This window comes from Manacus candei, unplaced genomic scaffold, assembly GCF_025592945.1.
Source record: "Manacus candei isolate 608988 ecotype Guabito, Panama unplaced genomic scaffold, ASM2559294v1 h1tg000071l, whole genome shotgun sequence".
Taxonomy (NCBI): Eukaryota; Metazoa; Chordata; class Aves; order Passeriformes; family Pipridae; genus Manacus; species Manacus candei.
Window position 1 is genome coordinate 5,901,525 of NW_026138119.1, and position 27,212 is coordinate 5,928,736.

The 27,212-nt window shown below is 41.2% G+C and overlaps 1 protein-coding gene across 9 annotated transcripts in view; it reads right to left on the minus strand.

Annotated features, from left to right (window-relative positions):
- Positions 1 to 27,212, minus strand: part of SPTAN1 (spectrin alpha, non-erythrocytic 1) — a 47,804-nt gene that overhangs the window by 5,249 nt on the left and 15,343 nt on the right. For 3 of the 9 annotated variants that reach the window (XM_051808165.1, XM_051808163.1, XM_051808167.1), the window contains exons 10-51: positions 26,658 to 26,759; positions 26,344 to 26,481; positions 25,824 to 25,934; positions 25,305 to 25,382; positions 24,969 to 25,124; positions 24,423 to 24,627; positions 24,120 to 24,301; positions 23,124 to 23,367; positions 22,711 to 22,833; positions 21,782 to 21,999; positions 20,990 to 21,082; positions 20,490 to 20,624; positions 19,892 to 20,040; positions 18,531 to 18,590; positions 16,148 to 16,346; positions 14,845 to 14,949; positions 14,062 to 14,085; positions 13,669 to 13,704; positions 12,574 to 12,621; positions 12,157 to 12,248; positions 11,637 to 11,781; positions 11,343 to 11,524; positions 11,077 to 11,176; positions 10,752 to 10,949; positions 10,483 to 10,629; positions 9,828 to 9,931; positions 9,533 to 9,695; positions 9,021 to 9,035; positions 7,212 to 7,343; positions 6,736 to 6,873; positions 6,278 to 6,382; positions 5,880 to 6,088; positions 5,027 to 5,147; positions 4,762 to 4,883; positions 4,175 to 4,307; positions 3,861 to 3,959; positions 3,435 to 3,594; positions 3,129 to 3,205; positions 2,776 to 2,985; positions 2,222 to 2,518; positions 1,713 to 1,825; positions 963 to 980 (exon numbers count right to left, since the gene is read on the minus strand). In XM_051808165.1, the coding sequence (XP_051664125.1) occupies positions 963 to 980; positions 1,713 to 1,825; positions 2,222 to 2,518; positions 2,776 to 2,985; positions 3,129 to 3,205; positions 3,435 to 3,594; positions 3,861 to 3,959; positions 4,175 to 4,307; positions 4,762 to 4,883; positions 5,027 to 5,147; positions 5,880 to 6,088; positions 6,278 to 6,382; positions 6,736 to 6,873; positions 7,212 to 7,343; positions 9,021 to 9,035; positions 9,533 to 9,695; positions 9,828 to 9,931; positions 10,483 to 10,629; positions 10,752 to 10,949; positions 11,077 to 11,176; positions 11,343 to 11,524; positions 11,637 to 11,781; positions 12,157 to 12,248; positions 12,574 to 12,621; positions 13,669 to 13,704; positions 14,062 to 14,085; positions 14,845 to 14,949; positions 16,148 to 16,346; positions 18,531 to 18,590; positions 19,892 to 20,040; positions 20,490 to 20,624; positions 20,990 to 21,082; positions 21,782 to 21,999; positions 22,711 to 22,833; positions 23,124 to 23,367; positions 24,120 to 24,301; positions 24,423 to 24,627; positions 24,969 to 25,124; positions 25,305 to 25,382; positions 25,824 to 25,934; positions 26,344 to 26,481; positions 26,658 to 26,759 (5,486 nt within the window). The remainder of the gene's footprint in view (positions 1 to 962; positions 981 to 1,712; positions 1,826 to 2,221; positions 2,519 to 2,775; positions 2,986 to 3,128; positions 3,206 to 3,434; positions 3,595 to 3,860; positions 3,960 to 4,174; positions 4,308 to 4,761; positions 4,884 to 5,026; positions 5,148 to 5,879; positions 6,089 to 6,277; positions 6,383 to 6,735; positions 6,874 to 7,211; positions 7,344 to 9,020; positions 9,036 to 9,532; positions 9,696 to 9,827; positions 9,932 to 10,482; positions 10,630 to 10,751; positions 10,950 to 11,076; positions 11,177 to 11,342; positions 11,525 to 11,636; positions 11,782 to 12,156; positions 12,249 to 12,573; positions 12,622 to 13,668; positions 13,705 to 14,061; positions 14,086 to 14,844; positions 14,950 to 16,147; positions 16,347 to 18,530; positions 18,591 to 19,891; positions 20,041 to 20,489; positions 20,625 to 20,989; positions 21,083 to 21,781; positions 22,000 to 22,710; positions 22,834 to 23,123; positions 23,368 to 24,119; positions 24,302 to 24,422; positions 24,628 to 24,968; positions 25,125 to 25,304; positions 25,383 to 25,823; positions 25,935 to 26,343; positions 26,482 to 26,657; positions 26,760 to 27,212) is intronic. The other 6 variants (XM_051808166.1, XM_051808171.1, XM_051808164.1 and 3 more) reach the window with 4 other exon arrangements.

The following is a 27,212-nucleotide window of genomic DNA, read 5'->3' on the forward strand; positions in this document are numbered from 1 at the left end:
GACATTGGGATCATTACAGAGCGAATAAGCAGCGAAGATTCCACCCTTTTATAAGGAAAAGCCTTCTCTTTAGGAGCAAGGCCCAGCCTCCTCCAGCCTCTGCCCTGGCCCAGACACTGTTTGTTGGCATTTTACATCAGGGCTTATCACAAAGCTCCCATTGTGCTGAGACTTGTCCTGCTGAAGGAGTTTAACTGGACAGACACACTCACAGAGAGTTTGGATCTGAAAACATGTAAAGATCTTATTATTTCCTTTTCACTTCCAGACAAACATCCTTAATGGGAACTGCTCCCATGGACACAGGGTGGGCTTAAAGCCACTGTCAAAGTGCTGGCAAACCCCAGCAAGTCCATGGGTTGATGTTGGACAGTTTGTGTTCTCCAATCAAGGCTTTAATGTCTATGGGTCGTGGTTCTGCAGCAGATTAAAAGTGGGCAATTTGTATTTGCAAATGACAGAGTTTTAAGATACATAATTTCAGTAAATCCTCCTCATAAGACTCTTCCCTTCTCCTTACCAGAATAGTCAATACTTTGGAGATTTCCCTGTACCAAGAACAGTTATAAATAATTGTTTTATTTCACTAAGCAAGTCTCTAAGCTGGAAAACTATGAATGTCAAAATAGTCTGCTACATTCTCATATTTCTTATAAAATTAAGAACCTTTTCCTGTGCAAGCCCTCAGAGAAAGCCAGAACAAAAGTCAGGACCTTCCATGGTGTGTCAGAGGCTGCCCATTGTAATTTCTTCTACTTTTGATTAGGAAATTTTTATGTTTCTACTGGTTTATTACTCCAAAATCTCGTTTCCTGTGTCTGTGCACTTCAGCCACAGGTTGCTCTTTTCAAATAAAAGGGGTTTCAGCGCAGCTTTCACAAGCCATGTAATGACAGAAGAAAACACACAGACAGAGCAGAACACATCACCACAATTTTAAAGATATAAAATTCAATACTAACCCATCTAGCAGGTAAGTCCTGTAGAATGTGAAGATCCGAACATCAGGCAGCAGGACAGAGACAAGACAGTAAGAGAGGGACAGAGATTCGGGTGGGAAGCAAACATCAGAAAGTTAAAAAATCATATTTATATTTCATTATTTCATGAAGACACATACAGAACTATTTGTAAACACACAGGAGACAGAGAATCACAGGGTTACAGGAAACAGAACTCACCTCCTCCAACCCCCAGCCAGAGCCTGTCAGAGCTGCTGACAGCACTGACTGAGCAGGGGTACCTGCAATGCTCAACCTGGAGACTTTGTATTTCTAACACAGTTGTTAAATCTTTTGCCTGGGCTGTCTAATAATAACCTCTAAGGAGAGGGAGTAGTGATTACAAAGTTTTAAGCTTTTTTCACAGCTTCTCCACTGAGATTCCCAATCAATACAAAAGCAGCAGTAACAGAAACGCTGTTGTGCTCCCCAGCTGTGCTGCAGGCTAATTCAGGAATAACTGGAGATCTGGAATTACTGCAGGAAAATAAATTCAGAAGCAGGAACATTTTTTAAAGTTTCAGGGCTTTCCTCTCTCCTGTAGCCAATGGGGCCTCCCTCAAATCCCAACTGCAGGAGATGAACAAATCCCAACAAGCTCTTTTTCAGCAGGAGACATTTACAACGTAAGACAGTCCAAAGAGATGTAGATGGATACAAATACCAGCTGAGGAATTCTCTAAGGGCAGCTCCTGGAAAAACAAGCCATACCTGGTCTCCTGGATCCACTGATGGAAGGCATTGGCATGCTGGGCAAATTCCTGGCGCAGTTTGTCGTTCTCTTCCTGCCTTCTCTGCTCCTTCTGCAGCTCCAGTTCACGTTCCTGAGAAATGAACAAAAGTGATTTCAAACAGAGAAATAATATGATTGCCCTCATCTTGTAATAACAAGCAAAAACTAAGAGCTGCATCCCAGCACAGTTCTGAGGCTCAAAACAAGATGGAGTGCTCCATCCTGGGTATCTAAAGAAAAGTTATTTTCCAGTTAGGAAGTGAGACACGTGTGCTTTGCCTTTGGAAAGGCTGCAAATGGAGAACCATGAAAACAAGTGACAACAGCACAAGTTTAAGTTAATGGTGATGTTCCTTTGCTCATGAATTCTGAGATATTTTCATCTGTACTACAGTGACAAACCCTTGGACCGATTATCTTGGAGGATGACTTCCAGGGTTAACTGAAAGGTCATAAACTAATAAAAGTCTTTCCCTCTCTGACTTGCCTTGATGATTTTCTGCAGATTCCTCCAGGTTTCTTCAAGAGCCTCCATAGTGAACCAGGTGTAGGGGTTGGAGGCCACACGGAAGCTCTTGATCTGACGATCCAGCTCTGCCAGCTGGTTGAAATCAGCCTGGGCAGAACTGAGGGAGGACCTGAAAGCGTCGTGAGCTTCCCTCAGGGCTTTGATTTCCTCCAGGGAGTTGCAGCGCACGGGATCCGTCAGGTCCTCCTCGGCATTCTCAAACCAGCTGTTGAAGGCAGACGCCTTCTTCGCAAACGTCAGGAACAGATCCTCAACCTTGGGAAGGGAAAAGATGCAGTTATGCAGAAATGCAAGTATTCTGTATGAGCTGATCTGGAATTAACATGCATCAGTGACAGTTTGCCTTTACTATTTCTTGCAAGCATCTCAAAAATTCTTATGTTAAGTCTCCAGGATCTCATCAGTTGAAAATCATTAGTTGCAAAAGCATGAACAAGCTACAGAAGTTGCAAGTGTCTTTTTTTTATAAAGTGCACAATCAGATTTTTGTAGCCCCCTGCTTGGCCACTCACCTTTCTGAAATGCTCCTGAGCCTCCAGGAGTTTCTTTTTTCTGGCAGCAGAGTTAGCAAGCAGCTGATTCCAGCGTTTCATCAGGGAAGCGTGCCGGGCCTCGATGGCCTTGGACTGGATGTGCTTGGCTGCCAGCAGCTGGTCTTTCAGAGCAGTGATGTTTGCAATTCCCTCCTGCTGGAAAGCCTGAAGGCCAGCATCAAAAGTTTCCTGGAGCATTAAAAGAACAAAACATATTTTAGATTGTATTTTTATTTAGACTTTTCAATATCCTGCATACATTCTTGTGTACTGTAGAAGAGTTCCCCTGTTGTCTCCATCCCTCATGGGGTGGCAGCAGCAGCAGCACTGACCTGTTTGGTGAGCAGGGTTTGCACTGAGGAGAGGTCACGTCCATAGTCATCTGTCTTCAGACTGTTTTCCTTCTCACCTGGGAAATTAAACAGATTTTGTAAAAATGTAATTTCTCCATCTCAAACATTCCCTCTATTCCAAATCAGGTTGCCACAAAAGAATGGATCAGGAACAGCACTGCTGATTACTCTGGGTTTAGGTCTGCTTGTTACAACAGCAAGTGAGGAGCTACTGGAGATCTCTGGAAATAAAGGAGCATTACAGTTTGTTTGTGACTAAATAATGTGCTCCAGTACAGAACATACCTATCCATGACTCCACCACATCTGCTTTCCAGTTGAACTGGAGGAAGGCTGAGTTCTCATCTAGTTTGGCTTTCCTCTGAGCTGCTGCTTTCTCCAGATCTGACACCTTTCCTCTGAGCCCCTTCATCTTGGCAGTGATGTTTGCCTCGTGGTGATTGTTCTACATGACAGGGGGAAAAAACAAAGCATCCCTTATGATGTTAAGGTCACTTGAGGCATCCAGGACATTGGTGACAGAGCAAGGACTTCAGCTGAAAGCTCTTGTCTGAGAAACATCTTTGAAAGCAAAACACCCACAGCTTATTCAGCTGCAAAAAAGTGACTAAGAGCTCTTTTCAAAGAGATGACAGAGAAGAGCAAATCTGCTGTGACATGGAGATGTCCTGGGGAGCCTTTGAAGGTTTCTCTTTACCAGTTTGTGCTCACCTTTTTAATGAGATCCTCCCCGTTAGCACAGACGTCGTTCACTCTGTCCTTGTGCACAGTAAAGTCGGTCTCGAATGCCTCGTGCTTCTTCAGCAAGCCCTGCAAATGTAAGACACAAGCACTTGTAAAAATACTTTCTCACCATTTATTAAGAAGTAATTGTTATTAATCAGCTAGCATTCATGTTTTTTTTACAATGTAGGTCTTCAGCCAACAATAACCTCTTCTTTAACTGTCTTTCCAGCTCAGAGCTTTGTTATGCTCTAACCTACAATAATGCAATAACAACAAAGTGCTGACAGCTTCCTCCATACCTGGATAGCAGCCAGTGTGTCCCCATAGTCCTCACTGGCTACCAATGTCATTTTCTCATTGATCCAGGCTTCTTCCTCCTCAACATTTGCTACAAACTGCTGGTACTCCAGAGACTCCTCCAGACGCTGACCCCTGTGTGGGGAAGGTAAAACTTGTCACTGTTGCTTTATGGCTTTTAGTTGAGATAAATGTGCAGAGCCTGAACCCCAAGCACACAATCATTCACACTTCTCTCCTCCAGCAGCAGCCATGGCTGCAGCTCCAAGAATTCCCTGGACCACAAAGCCTGCAGCTGCCAAAGGACCAAAGGGAACCATCTCCCAACAGTTTCTATTCAGAAAAACCTCCTGGTAGTGGATTAAAGCCAGTTGATTTCAAGTCTGTGGTTTCCAACTGGTGCAAGAAAAGGCTAAACACAACATACACTCAAACAGAGACTCATGTTTCTACTGAGGAACATTTACAATAGTCTTTTAGAGCCTTTCATCAGCAATATGTGACTCATACCCTAAACCTCTGAAATTCAATAAATCTGGTCATTATGTAACTGTTTTAATTAATACTGAATTTTACAGACATTCATTACCTAGCAGCTGCCAACTGTTTTAACTCTTTCCAGTGATCCACAAACTGAGCCAGTCTCTGCTGTATCTCCTCCTTTCCAATTGTGTTGTCATCTGAAAGCTTCTTGCCCGTGTCCAGAACACCCTGCAGAGAAACACACAGTTAACAGAACATCACCTGCTCTCCTATTTATTGTTTGGGTTCCAGCAAACCTATTGTGGCTTTATCTCTGCCACAGGCAAGAAAGGTGCTGCTTATAGAGACACATGACAAGGAGAGGGATTTACCTGGATAGCTGGTTCATGGGCAGCTAATTCTGCTTCCAAGCGCTTGTGTTTCTTCCTCAGGTTCTGCACCCCAGTCAGGTCTCTGCCATAGTCCTCTGAGCTAACCAACAGCTTCTTCTCTCTAAATTCAAGAGAGAACAGAGAAAGATAGAATTTTAAAATTACTTCTGAATGTCAAACCTGACAAAAAAAACCCCTAAACTCCAAATAAGGAACTGCCTGACAGAGCACAAAAATCCTGGCTGTAAAAACTTGTGTGCACATGAGTTATTAGTACATTCAGGGATATCATGTGGTGGAAAGAAAGGAGGTGAGAAAGGGTCTGTAATTCATCTCTGAAGGCCAGAATTTCTCTGTACTGTTTTCTTTTTAAAAATATAGATGCCTTTTGTAAAGTTTACCTGTTGTTGCCCAACTTTTTGTTTGCTTGTTTTAAAAGAAGTGCTCCAGTTGGAATGACTTCTATCAGCTCATTTCTTTCCCTCCTCCCAAGGTGCTAACATCAATATGCAAAAAGATTTGATTAATTACTACAACTGAATAGAATTAAAAAAGTACTTGAAACTGAAAAAAGGTTTGAATTCTTGGTAGGATCTTTCCTAAGGAGACTAGAGTCAAATTTCAGTTATTTGGTTTGAGTCTAAATAGTGTTCCTTTTTCTGCTTATTGGGATCTGACCAAAGAAAACTGTGAATAAGAAGCCAAACTTGGGTTTTCCTGGAATGGGAGCAAAAGGTGATTTGTTGTAGACACTCACACTTGGGGAAAGGCAGCTGTAAAGCCACACTACAGGCTGTGAGTGTCACTGGCACTAAGAACATGCCCCCAAGCTTAGAACTTCCAGAACACCCACTTGATCCAGGACTCCTCGTCGTCCATGTCGCGGAAGAACTGGTGCAGCCGGTGGGACTCGTTGAGCCTGGCCCGCCGAGCGGCCGCCATGCTCTTGATCCTCTGGAAGCGCCCGTTGATGGTCTCCCGTTTATCCTTGACTTGGGAAGTGTCAAAAGCACTGCTGGTCATCAGACTGTCAGCCTGACTGTTCAGGTCCTTCAGCCGGTCCTGGACACGTGGGGGAGAGAAAGTGGGAATCGCTTGGATCTCGTTTCCGTGCTTGTTGTGCCAGGATACAAATCAGACTGTTCACAGTCAGTTTTTAATAATAAGTCTGTGACTGCAGCAGGTACCAAAGTGGTATCTATAGAATTTATGACTATGATTTATCTCCCAAAACTGAAGAGGAAGTAATACCTCATGAGCAGATATATCAGCTTCCAGTAACTGGTGTTTTTTCAGAAGGTTGTTAACGGATGCCAAGTCCTTCCCATAGTCTTCAGATGCCAACAAAGCCTCCACCTGGAGATGGAGAAAGAAAAAAGGAATGGAGACCAAATTGTGTTTTCACAAACTCCTTGAAATTATAATGCTTTAAAACTGTCCAAATTCTCAATTTTCTACAGTGTGGGTAAACCTTTCCCTTGTCATCTTTTTAATACCTAAAAGGTTCTGTGCAAATTTGCTTCTTTTCACCTTACAGTTTAATAACATGGACACATCCACAAGATTTTCATTAGTAATAAAGATTTGAAAAAAAAAAAACCCTAGATTTGCTCAAAGGTCGACAATCCTCCACAAACCCTAACATCAGCAAAGGGAATGAAAAATTAGAAAAACAAGTCTTGCAAGTAATCAATTCCCATCTTAATTACCTCTGAAAGCCAAAAGTCAAAGTCCTTGATTCCAGTATTGAAATTCTGTTGTTTATTAGCTTCTTTCAGTTTCTGACTCTTCTCTGCTGATTTCTGCACCAGGAACTGCCACTGGTCAGCCAGGGCAGCCAGACGTGCCTGTGAGAAAATGGAAAAGATAAATAAACACCAAAAAGAACATAAGTTCTGATTAATGCAAAGCCAGAATACAGTGCAACTTTGGCTGTTCATCCCAGATATATAAATTACAGAGTCACTATTTCATGCTGCCTAAATGTAATACAGTTCAACATCCCAATCAAAAAATCAGGAAAACTCCTCATCCCTGAGGATGAAGCACAGTGATCCACCTGGTTTCTGCTGCGCGGTTGAAATACAAAAGCTTCTATAAACAAGATTTGTTTTAGAGGGACCCTCTCCTCCCTCAATTATCCAAACACTGAAAGGAAAAGCTAAGGAAGACTTGCTGTTCCCACCTTCACAGCGTCCTCGCTGCCGGCACACGCTCCCCTCTCGATGAGGGAGTTGCCCATGTCGATGACCCCGCGGATCCGGTCGGCGTTGGCGTGGAGCTCGGCCTCGAAGGCCTGGTGCTTCTGGTGTTTGCTCTGCAAGGACAAAACCAAGCTGTCAGAGACCAGCAAAGGGCTCCTCAGTTGTTCTCATGGGCTCAGTTGTCGTCAAGAGGTTTGCATACAGGCTGAGCTGAGGAAGTTCTCTCTCAGTGGGAATATTTACTCTGAGTGACCATCAAGCTTTGACCTGGCAAAGCTCTGGGTGAGCTGATACACAGAACTCAGGCAACACCTTCTGCATTCACAGGTGCCTGTGGAACATTGCCTGTGTTGAGCTGAGCTGGTACTGCAGTAAAGCTTCCTCATTTTCAATGCATCCCTTTGAAAAACAGCCGTTACACCTCCCCTGAGTGTAGCAGATCATCCTTTCTACTCTATAGTAACTGCACAAGTTTCTATTTCCCTTCCTAATCTACAGGTAATTAAGAGAAATCACTGCTCCAGCCTACCTGCTTTCTGCAGTTTTGATATTAGTCAAAGTCATACACGACCACTTTATATATATAAATAATGAATTAACAGCCAAAAACCTCTATAAAAGCATAACTGAATTATTTGGTAGAAATCTTTCTCTGCCAAGTTGAGAGCACCATGAGAACAACAGGAGCCTTGGTGTGGGAGGGAGTGTGCAGCTCTCTCATATATCCATGATCCATCCACCCACCAGGAATATGACAAGAGCACAAAACTGACAGGACAGAATTTGCAAGTATAAACTGGAAATGTGAGGAACATTGGACATGGGTAGAGAGTGCCCTGAGAGAATGGAATGAAAGGAAATGTTAGATTAAAAATAAAAGAGGGGAAATACTATAGCGCTGGCATGAGAAATTCTGCATGAACTGCTTCATTTTGGGAACTGTAAATCCCAAAGGCTGAGATTACAAAAACATATCCTTCAAAGCTACATCTACCAACATGGAAAATTCAATTTAAAAGCTGCCAATTGCATATCTCCATATAATTACCATGACAACAAATCACAGACAAGCCTTTCTAGTTTAATATAAAATTCTCATTTTTTTTCAGCTAAAAGTAATAGCAATTTAATGTACTACAGCCTAAAGTGACAAATGATTCTTTCCTTTCCTACTCATTAGCTTCCCCTTTCTTTGTTCTGTCTTGTCCCTCCATATATCCTCATTTTACTCCATTTCTTGTATTCTTACAAGTGCTGTCAGCTTTCCATCTGGTACATATTTTTTTCTGGAGTGTTCTTTCTGTATGATTCCCTTCCATGCTATTCCTGCAAGAATTAAGCCATGTAGGTCTGTCATTTATTGAATCCTCCATCTTCAGCATTCAATTCCACAAACACAAGCCAACAGCACTGGCATTATGTCAGTGATGATCAGACAAGGGGATGACAGGCCAAACAGCCAAACCTCTGAAAAAGGAGGATAGAATTCCATTTTCCTATGGGCTAACTCCTAAAAAAGCCCACGCTATATCACTAACACACCACAAATTAAACAGATCATGCAGAACACCTGCAAAACAAATACATAAATAAATGATGCTGAATAGGCATTAACAAAAAAGCCACACCCATAACACAGGATCAACAGCTGAACCTGGATGGAGGTCAAGAACTAACAGAAAACGAAGAGATTGCATGAACTGATGGATGGAGCAGCAACCAGAGCTTGGGCTCACACAGAAATGCAAAGAAAATAAATTCACATACCAGGGCTAGTCCAAACTACTTACCAGCAGTTTGGAAAGCTATAAAACAGATTGAGAGAAGTAGTTCAGTTCATTCATACTACTTCATAAACCAATATTAAAACATAAGAGGTAACTTTATTCCTTATTACTGAAAAATAAACGAGACTTCACATTTTATAACAAGATAGAGATGAGACCCAAGAACTCCATTTCCTTATTTTATTGTCTAGATGATGGGAGAGAGACAGAACAGCTACTTGGGTTTCCCTGGGCTTCTTTAGGAAACTTGCTGCTGCAGATACCACATATCTTATTAATTATATGCATGAATAATTAATTACACACATGAATAATTACCAAGTGAGCTCTATTTTGGGTCTCCTTTCATGCATAATATAACTTTCATTTTCTCCTTGTTAAAAGGAGACCATGTCCAACATGATGTATCACTGTTATCTCTGAACAAGAATTCCTGAGCGTGGATTTTCAAACCAGAGAAGGCTTTGCAAAGTTAAAACTTGTATTTTAATTTTCGAGCCGAGAACCACATTCACCTGGATGTTTGTGGGATCCTTGTAGGACTCATCACTTGCAGTTTGGAGCTTCTCACTGATCCAAGCTTCTATTTCATCCACATCCCGACTGAACTGCTGGAGTGTCTGAGACTCTCCCAGCTTCGACCTCTTCTCGATCATTTGAGCTTTCAGACGGAGCCACCTGTAGAAATTTAATATACAGGAATGAGACACTAAACCCACACATGGCATCACCTTTGACAGCTACAGAAGGTCACCAAGGAGCATTTCCTTTCAGTCAGTGCCTGACCTCACCCCCCAGGGCAGCACTGACCTGTCCAGGACCTCGTTGCGCCGGTTGGCGATGACGCCTTTGGCGTAATGATCTGCAGCGATCAGCTGGTCAGCAAAGGACTGCAGCACAGCAATCTTCTCCTCCTGGTAAACACAGAAGCCATAAATTAGAACTGTGGCTCCTTAACATCAAGTGATAAGCAGGGTCTGCGACAGAACAAGGCTTTTTTTCTTCTTTAAATACGCAGCATTGCAAGTGTGACTCTCTAAAGGAAGTCTGTCTTCCACAGGACTGCAGAGTTCAACTTCAGAACACCTTTCACCTGTGGCATTTAGGAAAAAAGTCTCTTTTGGACTTAGTATCATCCCCCAATAAATCTAGGCAGCTTTCTGTCACAGGAGACTAGAAATATATCTTTTTTTTCTGTTGTAAAAAAAAAAAAAAGGTAACACAATAACTTTGAATCAGTGAAAGATTTACACAAGTATTTGCCACTCTTTCTACACTGTCTGTAGAAATTGTCTGTAGGCAACAAAATCTGCATAAGCTGCTTCTAAACATCTGCAGCAGATCTCACATGGCTGAATAGTTGGAGCTGAACTTTAGAAGTCACACTTGGCAGGGACTTTTTTTGCTGATAATCCATATCAGGAAAACTAAACTATTTTCCCTGTACTCCAGCTACACTCCTCACCTGGACATTGATTGCTTTATCAAAATCTTCATGTTTCTTGATGAGTGCCTCCACGCTGTCCAGGGAGTCTCCTTTATCCTCTGTGTTCAGGAAAGCCTCCCGGGCAGCCATCCAGTTCTCAGCCTGTTCGCAGTCCCGATGGAACAGCTGGGGAGAGAAAACTCCAGAGCATGAGCAAGACAGACCAAGAGCACTGCTCACCACCATGAGAGAATAAACCTTCTTATGGAAAGAGGAATTATTTTTCTTTTCCAAACTGCAGCACATACCTGTAGCTCCAGGCACTGGTCCAGCATCATTCTGCGCTGCACCCAGGCCTTCTCCAGGTCTGTCCGTTCTTGGTCCAGAGTGTCCAGTTTCTCCTTGATCTCTGGGCTGGCATAGTGTCCATGGGCCAGGAGTTGTTGTCCAAACTGTTCAAATGCCTGGAAAGTGCCAGCCCTTGCATCTATTTCCGTGCGGTGTTCCTGCAAGAGGTGCCTCGGTCAATAACCAGATGGCAGAGCTGGAAATTATCTATTTTGGGAATTCTGATTGGAAGGTGTCAGGAAAAAACATCTGTTGATGTTCATGATACACTCATCTTTCACATACCTGGTGCCTTTCCAATAAAGCTTCAGCTCCAGTCACATCCTTTGCAAGTTCATCTGAGGAGACCAGGCCCCGGATTCCATTGATCCAAGACATAAGGTCCCTGTGAACACACATTAATAGGGAATTTTTCCATCCCTCCACTGAAAGAAGTCAGAACAGGGAAAACAGTCCTTTTCTGAACCACCACAGAAACGTTCCTGTGGAACAATAAGCCACATATACTTCACTAATAATAAAACAGACAAATTGAGGAGGGGAATCTTTACCTGAAGTCACTGAGGAAACGCTGCAGGTCATGAGAATCTCCAAGCTTCTCTTTGCGCTGGTCAGCACGTTTTCCCAGACTAGTCCAAGCCTGATTCAGCTCAGTACATTTTTCTTGGAGATCTTCAGCAGATTCTGGGTGTGACTGGATGAGACGCTGGGCAGTTTCACCAAGAGAATTCACCTGGAATTAGAGAAAAGGAAATAATGAAGACAGACAGAAACTTTGCTTTAGTTCACTCATTTCTGCTGGAGAAAAAGAAAGCTTTTGGGCTTGTCCTCCTCACAAATCTCACCTTGTCTCCCAGAGCTGCCAGGTCTCTCTCAAAGCCTTCATGCTTTCGCTGCAGAGCCTGAACACTGGCCAGGTCATGCCCATAGTTGTCTGTATTTAATGCCTGATTCTTCTCCTCTATCCATTCTTTGGTTTCATCAGCATCTCTGGTTTGAAGGAAGGGAAGGCAAAAGACCATTAAAACAGAGCTCATACCAGGACCTCTGATACCTGCAGGTTGCCAATATCTAGAGAAGCTCATGTAGTTAATGCTCTATTAAATATTTCCCAAAATGACACAAGTGAACTTTGGCAAAATAGGAGACTAGTCCAGACCTCCCAAGCCCACAGCAATTCCATGTTTCCAGTGTTAACAAGCCTTTCTTTTCCTAGTAAAATATAAAGAGTTCTTGTTGGACCACCTTCCACTGAACAAGCTGGGAGTTGAAATATGATTAGAACAAGCCCCACTATATTTTAGAGCTCTTAACAGTCAAAAGCATTTGAGTGAGTCACGACTAAATATGATACAAACACCTCACCTGTGGAATCTCTGGACCTCATGGGCACTGCCCAACAACTGGCTCCTCTCCTCTGCCAACTGCTGCAGAGACCTCCAGCGCTCATTCAGCTCCTGAGGAAGAGGAGAAGAAAGTCAAGGCTGGCCTTTCACTGCAGGTGAAGGTTACTACATTCTGCTTCATTCCAGAAGAATGCACAAATTCAGATAGCCTAATTAAATAACTTAAGGGTTTCTCCTGAGATGTAAAACCAAATTATTCTATTTATACAGTAAGATATTGATGTAATTTGATAAGCAAATGCTGTATATGCCAATGCTTCTTTCAGGAAGTTGATTCAAAAGGGTTTATGAAGCTTAACGAAAGACAGACTATGGAAAAAGAGAGTAAAAAACCTTCTCAGCTTTTAAATCAGCTCAGAAAGTGTTGTATAATTACCTTGATTGAGTTGAAGGTTGCCACAGTGTGTACCATCAAACGTGCAGACTGGGTGAAAAAGGAAGAAATAAAAAATACAGCATTAGAGTCAACTCTGACCAACCAAAGCCAAAATCAGACTGAGGGAGAACTCCTTAAAAATCAAATTAAAAAAAAAAAATCAAAAAACAATAAGAAAGTCAGTGTAAGTAAATTACAAAAGCAATTACGAAAAATTGGTTGCAATTGCCTAAGGTATTAGAGAACACAGTAAAAATAGTTTCAAATTTATAAGTGAGTATTGTCTTGTGCAAACTGAAGCAAACAAGAAGAGGAAAATTTAAAGGCAACATTCAATAAATAAATTAAAAAACCCCAAACTCTTAATCATAGTTTGTTAAGTTACTATGAGACTCTTAAAATTCAATGTACATGTTTAGAATATGTGTAGAAAATTCCTTTACAAATCACCAGTTCTTACTGAGATGGTGCATTTTCCACAATGCTCTCAAAATATTGCACACTGATCTGACTTTCCCACATTCACACAGCTTAAAAGATGTACAAGCAGCTTTAAGGTTGAAGAGGGTGGATGTTAAATATAAAACATGGGAGTGAAATACTAGGGAAAAGCACAATGTTAGATAATGTAAAAAATATTTAAGATATTTTTGTGCATCAGCAGGTGACAGCAATTCCATTGTAAGTCAGTAATGAATGGAGAAAGGCTTCTTCTAACTATTGAAGAAAGTGAGCTGGAGATGACTAATGGAAGACAAATACAGCATATTCCTTACTAAAGGAATATTGACAGAAATGGCTTTGACTGTCAGGAATGAAAACCTTTTTGATGTAGCAAGCAGAAAGAAAAGAATTCATGCAAAATGAACAGGGATCATTTCGGAACTAGTGGCCATGCAGTACCTAAAAATGTTGGTATAAAAACTGGAATCAGTCTTAAGAGTACAAGCTCAAACCAAAATAGTTTTGCAGCAGAGAGGTAAAAGCAGACTGTTGGCAATTTCTGTGGCACAGAAGTGTATGGTCCAAAAAAAGGTGATGTGCTGTAGTTTTGGTTTTATTTTCCTGTTGTTGCTGCTAAGTGATGACACCTACCTTCCAGGGAGAGGCTGTCTTAGAATCAGTTTCATCCTGTTTGAAAATGTGAAGAAACAGCTTTAAATGTGAAATAGAATCTAAAACTATCAGAATATATTGAAAAATAAAAAATCTTTGAAAGATTTCCATATTCAACCCTTAACAGAGTAAATACATCTTTACACATATTTATTTGTATCAGTTTGAGTTATCCTGCTTGCTTAGATTTGTGATGTGGGGCAAGACACCAAGGAAATAAAGGGATCAAAGATAAGACAATCTTTGTATGTCCATTCAAGGTCATTAGTGAATTCCAGCATGGGAATGAACCACAATCATGGCTGAACTTCCACTTGTACATCCCAAACCTTTTACAACTGCCACACCATCCACCTCAGAATTAACACTCACCCTGGGCATCATCCCATAGACTTCCTGCAAAGGAGAAAAGACAAACAGAAACAACTTATTTTCTAACAGAAAGAACATTTTTCCTTGTTTTTAAAAGGGACAGATAGCAGGAGATGTGCTTCCATCCCTCTACAAATTAGTTACCAGCATGTTGTTGAGCCAAACACTGCTCACACAGCCTAAATGTGTAGCAGGAATGGGAATGTGACTGTTTGACCATCTACACACCATCTTAGAGCTCACAAAATAAACAATCTGCTAAATAGTCTGTTGGCAGGGGACAGAATTATTACAGAAACAGCACAAGTACATAAAAAGTTGGCAAAAAAACCAGGTACATTACTAAAAAAAAGAAAACCCATAAAACCCCTCCACTCAAAGCTGAGCCCAATTTTTCTCTCTTTTCCCCCCATCGTTTTTCCTGCAAATAAATAAAGACTGAATTTCAAATTTATATGAAGAGAAGTAAATCCAGGGATTCTTTTTGAGTTTTAATATTATTGTAAAGACTTTCCATTTCTAAAAAAAGGAGAAAAGCTCTAGATGGTGCAACTTGCTCTAGCATTATTAAAAAAAAAGTATAATTTTAGGGGCCTTTTGTGATGGCCACACTACAGAACAGGCATTAGATATCTCTGGTTAGAATATCACTGTCATCACACCAGAAAGCAAAAATGAACAGCCTGAATCTTGCAATGCCAGGCAAAGATAACAGGTAAAAAAAAAAAAAAAAAGGAATTTTTTTGCTTCTCTAGATCAGATTAATTTAGAGAAAAAGAGGACCTGTTGCTGTACTGCTTGTACTTCATCTGCCATCAGCCCCTCTGACTCCAGATCCTTGGCAACCTTGTTTATGTCCTTCAGACGTGACTCGTTCGCTTTCAGATCCTGCACAGAAAGGGAAATACCAACAGCATTAACATTCACCCAGGGAAACACGTGGAAGAAGCTGGCTCAGCAGGAGTGCCCAGTGTGAGAACAGCAGGAATTGAGCACAGAGAATCCTTAAATTCCCAGTGGGATGAGTGCCTGTGCCAGGGGATCCCAGCTGCCCGTGCCAGGCATCAGTGGGGTAAAGAAACATACTCTCAGAGTTGTCCATGAAGTTAGTGGACAATCAGGAATGGAATCTACTTTTGATTTCCAGATACACAACATGGCCAACGTGAAGATCAAATTCATGTTACTGCCTGAATTAGCTAAAAGACAACTTCAGAAGTGATTTTACTGCAACACTTAAATGCTTCCAGTCAAACTGATTCACAGAGAGTTTTCTGTGGACCAGAAAAGAAACTTGGTTAAAAATAGTACTGGAGAACGTGCATTTCGGTTTTAATAGGTGACATATTTTAATTGCAACCATTAGCTTATTTTAGAAGAGCCCAAATCCAGTAACTGCTGTTTGTCTTTTCACCTTTTTCACTAAGTTGGCTCAAACTGTTTCTTAGCCAACTTTCAAGCTCTAAACATGAGAATATCCACAGAACTGTTAAATCACTGTATTTTCCAACGTTTAAGGTCAAGCATCTTTGCATTTCAGTGCTCAGTATCTTAGCAAAGTGGACAAAATAAATACATCTGCTCAAGCAATTCATTCACAAGTCACACAAAGGGAAAAAACACTTCAAACCTTGGGAGAAAACCCCCAAATCCAAAAGCCTACCAGCATTTTGAAGCAGAGATTTTTTTTTTCCCATATCTTGGGAAAAAACTCCACAGATGGAAAACAAAATGCCTCTATCCTTTCAACACAAAGGAAGAGGAACAGCTTAACTGAAGGTCGTGCTTTACACAAACTGAAATTCCTCCAAAGCTTGGCAGATTCTATATTGGAATGTATTGAAAGAGTTTCAGTTCTCTGGGAGCTGGGAAGCCTGCAGCAACCTGGGGACTGTAATCAAACTGATGACATTTGAATGTGAGATTCTCTCTATCCTCACAATATGAAAAAAAATTCCTATATACCTTTTTATTTCCGATCAAAGCCACGTTTCCTCCTCAACTACGAAAAACTGTCATGGATACACGACCAGAAAGCCTGAAGGGAAAGGCCAAAACTAACACACACATTATTATTATAACACACCTTCTGGAAATCATCAAATTTCTTCTGTAGCACCTCCACCTGCTCCAGGTCAGCCCCCACTTCCTCGCTGGTGAGAGCTGCCTCCTTCTCATTGATCCACTGCTGCAGCTCATTGGCCTCACGGAACAGCATAAACTTCTTGCAGCTCTTTTCCAACATGCCTTTACGTTTTTCTCCCAGCTCCAGGAGGGAGTGATACCTGGAACAAGCAGGAAAGGGAAGCAAGGCACAGTCAGATTGAACTGGTAGGATCACGGGGATTTCCCAAGTGGTGGAGGATCCCTGAAGTTCTGCTACAGAATGAGCCACTCGTGTGGAGTTGGGGAAGTGCAGACTGTACATGTTTCTCCTCCACATGGATTGCACACCAAAATGAGATCTTCCACATGCAACACCTCACTGGGAAAATGCAACTCAAAATCACAGCTTAGGTCAGGGTAGGTTCTGAAACCACAACATCACTGCAGTGCAGGAATGACTCCACAGGCCCTTACTTTCCAAGAGGTATTTTTTTCCTAGAGTACATCAAGTTTGCCATCAGGTTATTAAAATCCACCAGCCTCCCAGCTTTTGTACATAAATGTCTTAAGTAGCCATTTTTCAGTGCAAAATCTGCTGAATGTTTAAACAAGGTGTGTATCTTTCATAGCTGAATGTTTAAACAAAGTGTTACATCTTTGATAACACTGGGAAATCCATGAAACTCATTCCACATACGCTTTTTGTTTCTGTGGAATTCCCAATATCAGTGATATTACTCCTCATTTTAATTAGAATAAATGCAAAGTGAAACCTCTAAAATGTTTAAATTGATCTGAACAGGTGAATAAGGGTCAATAACAGGTCAAAAGACCAGCTAGTTGTTTAAAACCACAAGAAAATTGATGTCTCCTGTTTGGTTCCTTGTAACCAACTACACACAGATGGTCCTACAAGACCTTTTCCAAGCTATTGCTGAAAAAGCCAACAGCAGTTTTGCAGCATTGATATTGAACTAGAACTAGATCTCTCTACCAATGCAAAATGCCTGTCTTTAAAAAGCCTGCATTCAGAAAAGCCATGTCCTTAAGACTCACTGTTACCCTATTTTAAGTCTCCCAGATGATGAGATGTTTTAGCTGCATCTGGATGGGTTTTTAATGTCCTGAATCAGTTTGCACATTGGTCTCCTACAGTGTTCAACAGCAGCAATGAATTCTCATTATTAAGCCATGAAGAAATCCCTTCTGATGTCATTAAATCAAATAATACAAGACACTGCTGAGATACCTGCAGGGGCTTCAAAGGGGAATGTTTTCATTTCCCATCTTGCAGCACAGGGGCAAACACTGAGCAGTTACACCTCCCAGCTTGAGGAGTTCAGTGCTGGAGCATTTTCCTAACCAATAGCTCAGAGATGACAAAGCCTGTTGAAGAAAATCCTCAGGACACTGTGATGTCTATACATCAAACTGATAATCAGCTCTCCTTCCATGGAAACAGAGACTTTGTGGTTTCCTGTCTACTGTGGTTTAAGACTGGATAGAAAGGAACTAGGAATCTTTCATATTAGGTTTGAATAGAAATTTTCTACCCTGACTTGAGGAAACACTGTTTTGAAGCCTGCCCTGACTGCAGATGTTTGCCTCAGCACACAATTTAGGTATTAAATACTTGCAAAGCTCACAGAGGATCTGGGGCAAAACTCCCTTAGAAGCAGATCTTACCTCAGAGCTGCTTTGCAACACCCGAGAGATTTACATAACACTTTCACTTTTCATTCTCAAGAAATACCTTCTCTATGAAAAGACAGTCAGGCACAGCAAGTGAACACTTCTGCTTTGGATTTCCCAGCAACTTCCCAGATCCTAATGCAAACTTGATATTTTTTTTTCCAGGAGACATCAACACAAGTTTGAAATTCAAGTTAATGTTGAAATTAAATAAATAAGCCCATATAAACAAACTAATGCTTTTTGACTACCTAGCATGAATGTTATTTTATATGATAAACCATGACAGCCCCACCCTTCCCAAACTCTTAAGACATTCAGATGTGATGTAATACTTGGTGTATGTATTTCATATAAATGAAGTATTATATCTATCTGCACCTCAGAGAATGCAAGAGATGCTTTTTAAAGAAAACAGGGTAGATACCATTAAAGCCTCATCTGGTAAGCAAAGCCAGCCTGATGGAAAATACCATGAACCAATTTAGCAGCACAGAGGTGCCCAGTGAGATGAGACACAGACCACCACACTCATCTAAACTAATCCACACCGAGGAAATCGCTTCCTCCAGGTCTCTTTGGAGCAGCTTTCCCAAAGAAAGGAACAAAAGGGAGGATGAACAGTGACAGGATGGAGACAGCATGGTTTAGAAAGGGCTAATCCTACTCACAGTTCTTCGACCTGTTTCATACGCAGAGATACACTGCCGACCTCCTTAGTTATGAGAGTCCTGCACAGACAGGGAGCACAGCAAACGCATGCGAAAAATTAGTCAGATTAACAAAAATAACGAAAGCAGCAGCTCCATCCATGGCTTGGCTGTGGTAGGAGATGGGTAAGAGGTTCACATTGAAATGGAGAAAATTAGGTGTCGTTCAGAAGCAAATGAAGCAAATCAGACCAGGAGTACAACTGATGTAAGGAAACCTCAGCAGTACAGTCGGGCTCTCTCTATAAGGTCTCCTCGTTTCCTGATGGATTGGAAACTAAAAGGTGGTCCCCTCTCCTTGGCTCTGCAATAAGGCACCCTGTTCTAGTTATTAAAAGCAGCATGAAAACCCCCTGGAGGAAATTATTAAAATCCTGGTCAATGTGCCACAATTTTCCAGCATCTTTTCTTTGTTTTGGTAGAAGTTTTTTTGTTGTGGGTTCGAGGGTTTTTTTTGTGTGGTTTTATTTTTTTAATTCTAGAGCTAAAGCTAATAATTATTGTATGTCACTGTAATAACTGGTGACTCAAAACAACTGAGTGGGAAGAAATTCTCACACAGAATGTCAGTGTAGCTGTGCAAACAGATGGGAGTATGCAGAAACCTTTCAGCTTTGGCTTCCAAGTGGTTTGATAAGATGAGACAGGAGCTCTCAGCTATCACCCACAGCCCTTGCTGGAACTAATCTACAGCTAACATGTGCTTTAGGAGGTTATTACCAAGCAGCCTTGCAGGTTTCTGTTTGCAATGGCATGTTGCTCTTTTGGAAGAAGAAAAAAAGTTGAAAGATAAAAAAAAAAAAAAAGAGGGGCCACATTTTAGCTCCTGTAACAGCAACAAATAATGGCATCACATTTCAGGAAAAAATCAGCCAGCAGCAAAGTAATCCCAGCTCCTAAGGAGGTCACCTCCAGAGGCAGCCCTATATAGGGAGAGCACTGTACTTTATGGAACCAAATTTAAGAAAGCTTTTCAAAACAGATCACACATTAAGAAGGGACAATTACAAATACAAGAGCTGCTTAGGACATATATAACTCACAAACAAGTTTAAATAGTTAGGTACAACATCAAAAGGAACACATAAAATACTCAAGTCAGACAGTAAGTTGAGCTCTAGTGTCATGAGTTTTACAGTTAAAAATGGGAAAAGCAATGAGAAAATCTAGAGTAAGGATAAAACAACTGAATCTGGAGCCTCTGGTAAAGGAAGCCCTTGTTTCTTAGTGTAAGAAGCATTAACCTAAGCTTCTGGCATCTGTGAGGCAAAGGCCAAGCCAGCTAATGCTGGTGGTGTCATATCTCATCAGTGAGATCTTACTGGTTGTCGATCTGCTCCTGGCGCAGTGCGATGCTGCCCTGCTCCTCCAGGAGGTTCTCTCGGGATGCAGACTGGGCAGGGTCCAGTTTCTTCACATAAGCAGCTGGAACAAACCCCTGACGGTCATTGACTTCAACCTTCCACCAGTCCTGGCAGGGTAAAAACCCAAAGGAACCTCTGTGAGATTGTCACCAAGCACAAAGCACAACTGAATTAACACGAGGAAGCCAGTGATGCTCTCAACAGTTTGCTCTTAATGGAGATCAATTCAAACAAACTGCCTCTTGAAGGCATTGAGGTGTTACTCCCACGTCTCATCAAAAATTCCTCCACAGCAGGGAATTAAGTTTTCTCACAGGCACATGCCCTACAGCCTATGTTGTTTATCTGACTTGGAAAACTTGGCAGCTGTAGAGGAGTCACGGGAATGAACTGGGGAGGTTCAGCTGAAGTGCTGAATGGGGACATGGGCTAAATGTGTCAATTCTTCAGCTTCTTTAATGTTCTTACTAAAACCCAAACAAAACCAAGACACACTTTGCAGAACAAACACCAGCAAGGGAGCCAGGCAGGTCCAAAGCAGGAGGGAAGAGCTCACCTTGTTGGTGCTGTTGAGAAGAGTGAGGATATCTCCCTTCTTCATAGTCACCTCCCGAGGACTCTTCTCCTGGTAATCATAGAGTGCCAGAACAAGCTCTTTTCCAGTCTCATCATCTGTGGGAGCAACTTGTTGCTAAAAGAGAGGAGCACGAGAAAAATGAGTTGTTCCATGTTTATTACAATGTATTGTCCTATGATAGACTGTAGCCTTTGTAAATGCTACTGCAGTATCCTAAAGTTATTCTTGTTTAAACAAATGCAGATAGACTCAGTTTAAGTGCTGCCTGGGCTCAAACCTTGAAAACCACCACACTGTACTGTTTCATTGCAAAGCAACACAACTGTCTGTCATTATTCTACAACCAGACTGCTAAGTTTTTTGAGAAAAATCAAGCAGAGTCTGCAATAAGCTCTTAAAACCAACAACTGTTTTTATGCTTTGCCTTTACCTTTTGCTGACCCACGAATTTTAGCAACACGACTGGCATCTTTCCTTACCCTGCAAGACTGGGCCTGTTCCCTCAATGCCTGGATGCTGCTGCCATAAGCAGAGAGATCAGACATCAAAGCCTCATGTTTCTTCAGAAGAGCCTGGAAATGATAAAAACAACATGTACACCTTGCCATTTTACAAACACTACCCTGCCTAAAATACATACTTTGGCTCCCTACACGGGGAATGGGGGGGGTTCAGAGCTGCCAACCTTGTGACTCTCATGAGAATAATCACTTCTATTTATTCACTGGGTAGATAGTGGCCCAAATGCTTCTAGTGCTTTGCCTTTACCTTATCTCAGCAACATTCTTTTGTTCTGACCAGAAATAACTCTATTTCCACAGAGATATGTGGTAAGCTTGAAAGTGCCTTTAAACTGCACTTCATGCTGATGAAATGTCAGCACTGCCTGGGATGCAGTGTTTGACTGCAGGATGATACCAGTAAAGCAGCTCCAGACAAGAAAATTACTTCCAGACTAATGAACTACTGAAAACCAGACTCCCACTGAAATGCTTGTTACACGAGGAATTTGCTGATATTACTCTCATTATACTTAAACAAAACCCTGTAAAAGAGTGAATACAGATGTAAAGCTTCCTTGCAATTGGTTTAATATACTGAACAGCAAAATTTCATTTGCAGTAACAACTAAAACACAGGAAAAATTGATGCAAGAATCTTCTGCCCTGTTTGTTAAGAATCTTGAGATTAGCAGAGTTCATTTTTTTTAACCACTAGACAAATCCCTGCTGTGTTTATGCAGAATTCATTTAAACAACAATCTCAAATACCTCAGCAGAGTCTTCATCTTTTCCATAGTCTGTACTGCCTACAATGGGCTCCTTTTCCCTCATCCAGGATTCAGCCTCATTAGCATCAGCAAAGTACTGCTGAGCCTGCAGGGAATCCTCCAGGTCCTGGCGCCGCTGAGACGCTTTGGCTTTCAGAGAGTCCCACTTCTGGTTCAGCTCATTCAGTTTGATTTTCACATCCTCAGCTGCAAAGTGTCCTATGGAACAGAAGGAGAGGGAACTGAAGGACTTCAGGAGGTAAAACTAATACACACCAAAAGGTTACTTGCACTTCTTCAAAGTCACAGAAATGAAACCAGTTTAAACCCACGTAGCCTGTTCTGACTAATGAAAGCACAACTGAGCTGGTCCTTTTGCCTTAGATTGTAAAACACTATAAATCAAACTGTGCTGGGATATTTGAATTATTAAGAATAAAACAAGACACAGCATAACATTTCTACTCAATGATGACACAGGAAAGGACATTTCTTTACAATGGCAGCAGACAAATCTTATTTCAGATCTGCACTCCGAATCTCAGAATCAGGGAAATTTTTTTTGTGTTTTGGTGTAAGAACATGCAGTCAGAAATAAAGATCCCTACTTATTTAAAAGCAGGAATGACTCTTACTGTCTTTGTGGAGGATCCTCTCTCACATTATATGTCTCTGATAGAAGACTAATAGATTTAAAAACAGAGACTAAATACGACAGGCAAAAAATTGCTAAGTTTTGTGTTCATCAAGAGTAGATGGAGATCTGTGAAAACTGTGACAGGTTCCCATCACGGAGCCTATTTTGATTTTCAGGTGAAAGAATGTCTAGAAGTTCATCCTGCCAGCAGGTACCTGTCTACTGTCTGGATAAAAACAGTCAATAATTCTTAAAGGTACTGGGCCAGAGAGTTAAAAAATGCTGAGACATACCCTCTTCCACCATAGCATTTCCCTTCTGTGTGACTGCCTTAATGCGGGGCTCGTGGCCTGCAATTTCTGCCTGCAAAGCCTGGTGCTTCTTTAGCAGATTCTGGACACCAATTAAGTCCTTGCCTGAAAGATATAAAAATAATTAAGCAGTTAAATCAGAGTCAGCAGATTAAACAAAAATTTCAAGGCAGCTGCAACCAGTGCTGGACAAACACCTGCAGAGTAAGAAGTACCACAGTTAAGACAGAGAACTAGGAAAACTAACTGAACCACTGGAATAGCAGAAGTACCATAACGGTTAAAGAATAAATATGCAACATTAATTACAATAAATATTTCAGAAATTTCCAGGGATATGCAATAAAGAGACAAGTTCTGACATGTAAATTCCAGTGATACCAGGATGAACCAACCTCTGTTTGTTGAAGCTGCAATAGGCTCTTTTTCCCTAATCCAGGTCTCCTCATCCTCAATGTCACGGAAAAGCTGCTGCAGGCGAAGGGAATCTGCAAGTTTTTGCTTTCGAGCCACCATGGGATCCTTCAGAGCTTCATAACGAGCCACTAAAGCCTCTTGTTTCTTCTTGATATTGTCAGCATCAAAGTGCCCAGCCTCCTGGAACTGGCGTGCCTGGATGGTAATGCCATCTATCCGGTCCTGAAATGAATCCAGCAGTGGCATTATGTCAGAATTTCTGTAAAATCGCTGCAGAGACTTGAGAACATTTTCAGGTCTAAGCTAATAAATTATGCTGTGATAGAAGATGAGAAGCTCAGCTGCACAGTGCAATCATTTTGGTAATAATTATATTCTATATAAAATTCAGCACATGAGATAAATGTAATTTATTTGGGTTTGATCTGTCAATTTTATAAAACAAAAGATTCTTGAAATCACATTAACTTTACAGATATGGCCCTCTACACAAACTGCTTTTCAACAGTTAACAACTAATCATTCCAGTTGTGGGAATCCACATTTTGTTGACTTTCTTGCTGTGGATTTAATTCCCCTGGAGATAATCTGCAAACAGTCCATTTGCAAAAATGAATTCAGAGGAATCATTTGCTGTAAAGTTCTTTATTTAAAAACTGTTCTCCCTCCATGTCCTAGAGCTACATGAAAACAAACTGAACAAGAATAAGCTATCTACAAGTGGATAAGTTTAGGGGTAATTATTTCCTACACAGAGCACAGTACAACCTTTTAAATTTGTGTTCACAGCAAAAAACAGAGCTTATTTCTGTCAAAGTCATGAAGATATTATTCTTAGAGTTATGTTTCAGTTCAAAATTGTTTTTGGTAAGAGAACTGTAAAACCCAAACCTACAAAATTTATAAAGATACAGAGATGCAAAGGCCTGAGTGAGCAGATCTGAAAGGGCAGGAACAAAAACTATTTCCCTTACCTGATGGGCAGCAACATCTGCCTCCAGCAGGGCATGTTTCTTCTGAAGATTCTGAACATTAGTAAGATCTTTTCCATAATCATCAGAAGCCAAGTGTCCTTCTACCTCATAGAGCCACAGCTCAATGTCCTCCACGTTGCGATTGAACTGCTGCTGTTGATTGGCCTCACGCAGTTTGATACCTGGCAGGGACAGCGGCAAGAGGAAAGCAGGGCAAGATTACTTCAGCTTTCCACTTCATTTCTCTCACTTCCTGGCTGAACTCCCTAGAAAATTACCCATATTCTTCTGAGCAAGTGGTACCTTTGAGCTCAGTGGCCTCCAGAAGTTTCTTCCACAAGCTGATCACCTCGTTCATGCGGGCGGCCACTTCGTCCGACGCGTAGTGTTTGACATCAATCAGCTTCTGCCCGGCCTTCTCCAGGGCATCGATGCGACTCTGGTTAGCAGAAAGCTCTGCTTCAAAAGCCTGATGCTTCTGAACTTTACCTTGCAAGTTTGATGGATCCTAAAGACAAAGAAAGAAACAGAATGTTTCAATTAAAAAAAAAAAAGAAATCGGCATCTAAAGGTCTCTGAAGAATTGTTAAAATTAGACTACATTCGTATACATGTCACCAGAGAATTTGGTGCAAGAAATATGCCTTAAATCAGAACATTTAAGCTATTGGATAAGCATGATTACAGCAGGATGGGAAAATCCTCCTTGGGGTCACGGAGAAATTACCATTCCTCCTGCTGCCATTAATACCACGGACTAGCAGCAACATTTTGGCTGACACCACTTTGTCTCATTAGACTGATTACATTAAGCCTTAAAAATATTCTACCATCCATCCCTGTGTTTACCTTGTAGGCCTCATCAGTGGCAGTTTTCATCTTTTCATTAACCCAGCTCTTCAGCTCGTCAGAGTCTCGGAAGAACTGCTGCAGGTGGAAGGAATCGGCCAGCTGAGCGCGCCGGTACATGGCTCGCTCGTGGAGGGCATTTCGGCGGCTCAGCAGCTGAAAAAAAGAGGAAGGAAAAGGTTTTTAAATTCCCCAGGCTTGTAAGAACCACCACTGTATCTACCCTCTTGGGAGAGCTATGCAGACTTATCCTATATTGAACCTATATTGAAGTCACACTATGTAAAATAATAAAGCAGAACATGATTAAAGCCCAAATCTATTTTGGAGACTTACAGCATCTCTGCGTGTAGCAACATCATCCATGGCATAGTGGTTGTTCTGAATCAGCTTAGTAGCAAATTCGTCTAATGCCTAAAGAGAAAACAGGTTTCCATTTATTTGGTGTAATAGGAATTGTGCAAGTTTGCTTGGTACATCAATTCCCAAAAGTTTATCCCAGTAAAACTGTCAGTGAGCTATTGTTACACCCTTTTTCTATCTGTACCATCATCTTTCATGTGGAAGAGCGCAGGTTTTTGACAAATCTTCACCCACATGTGTGCTGGTATGATAAGCAAGCACCAGGTTACCCAGCTCTGAGGTAGCAATAGAGCCCTATCCAATCTTTTCCACTATTTTCCATTTCAGACAGAATACATGTAATTTAGAGCTAATACATCCCACATAACAATGGATCATTCTGCAAAGCAAACCCCATCTTTGTCATCCTCCAGCAATGTCTCCTCCTCAGTCAATAAATTTTCTTGTTTTACTTCTTGCCCATTTAGTGATGACCTGATGTAAATGTCTTACTGTGATTTTCTCCTCTTGGGCACTTAGGGATTTCTCAAAGTCTTCGTGCTTCTTTAGAAGAGCCTCCACACTGTCCAGAGAATCACCAAGGTCTTCATTCAGCAGAAATGCCTGAAATAAGGAAACAAACACATTTTTATGTCTCCACACTCAACTGCTCTAAGGAACTAAAGCACAGCCAGTGATATTTCCTGCCATATGTTATTACCAAAAAGTAAAGGATGATATACTGGGATTGAGTACACTCTGAGTTTTTAACAGACAAAAGTTCTGAGTAATTCTTTTTAGCTTCTTATTTAACCAGTATTTTACAAGAGTTAACACACACAAAAGCCATCTCACAGTTTCAGCATTAGATGGAAACTGTCATTGCAGCATCTCAGGCAGTCACATAAATAACTCTGTACAGCACTGGTGCACATTTAGTGGAGACACTATCACTAGTTAATTGCTTAAGTCTAGAAGACTAACCAGAAATTAAAATTGACCATATCTGGAGAGTTCAAAGATTTGCACTCACTTCTTGTTTGCTCATCCAGTTGTCAACTTGTTCAGTGTCTCTGTAGAAGAGCTGCAGGTCCATGCACTGCTCGTACTGCTGCCTGCGGAGCTCCCACAGCTCCAGCAAGGCAGACCTCTCGTCTGACAGGATGGTCAGCTAATGGGCAGGACAGAGGAATACATAATTTTATTTAATATAACAGTTGTGACTCAAAAAAGTGTTCAACACTGGACTGAAAACAACATTCTGTGTGAAGACTCAAATCTCCTTTTAAATTAAGGGACACGGAAGAAAGGCAAGTATTCTTCTAACAGCTCTTGCTCTCAACTCACCTTTTCTTTCACTTCATCAGAAGCATAGTGCCCAGCAGCAAGCAAAGCCTGGCCAGACTCATCAGCAGATTTGAAGCTGTCTTCATGGGCATCAATTTCTCCCTATGAAAAGGAGATGTGAATAAGCTGTTACCAAAATTTATCTTGAAATAGAGTGTGAGAATATGAAAACTGCTATTGAAAATAACACAGAGACAACAGTCTGGACTCCTGAATGTTAAACATCTGACTATCTTTAAATATATTACCCTTATCCTGAAAACTAGAGGGAAATGTATTACCTTACAATGCAGATAAGGTAGGCATAAATTCCTAAATTAAAATGAAACTAGAGGTTGATTTGAGCTGCACTCTTTCTGCTTACTTACAGCAGCTCCTCATGATGGAGAGCTAAAACAGTTGTTAGTCCATCTGACTGCTATTAGGTCTAATTTTTTATAAAATGCTATAACAAAAATTCTTAAATACTTCGTAATTAGTGTATATTTACTATCTAGAAACAAATTAAAAATATTAAATCAGGACACAATCCTGTATTAGCTGCATGATCAAAGC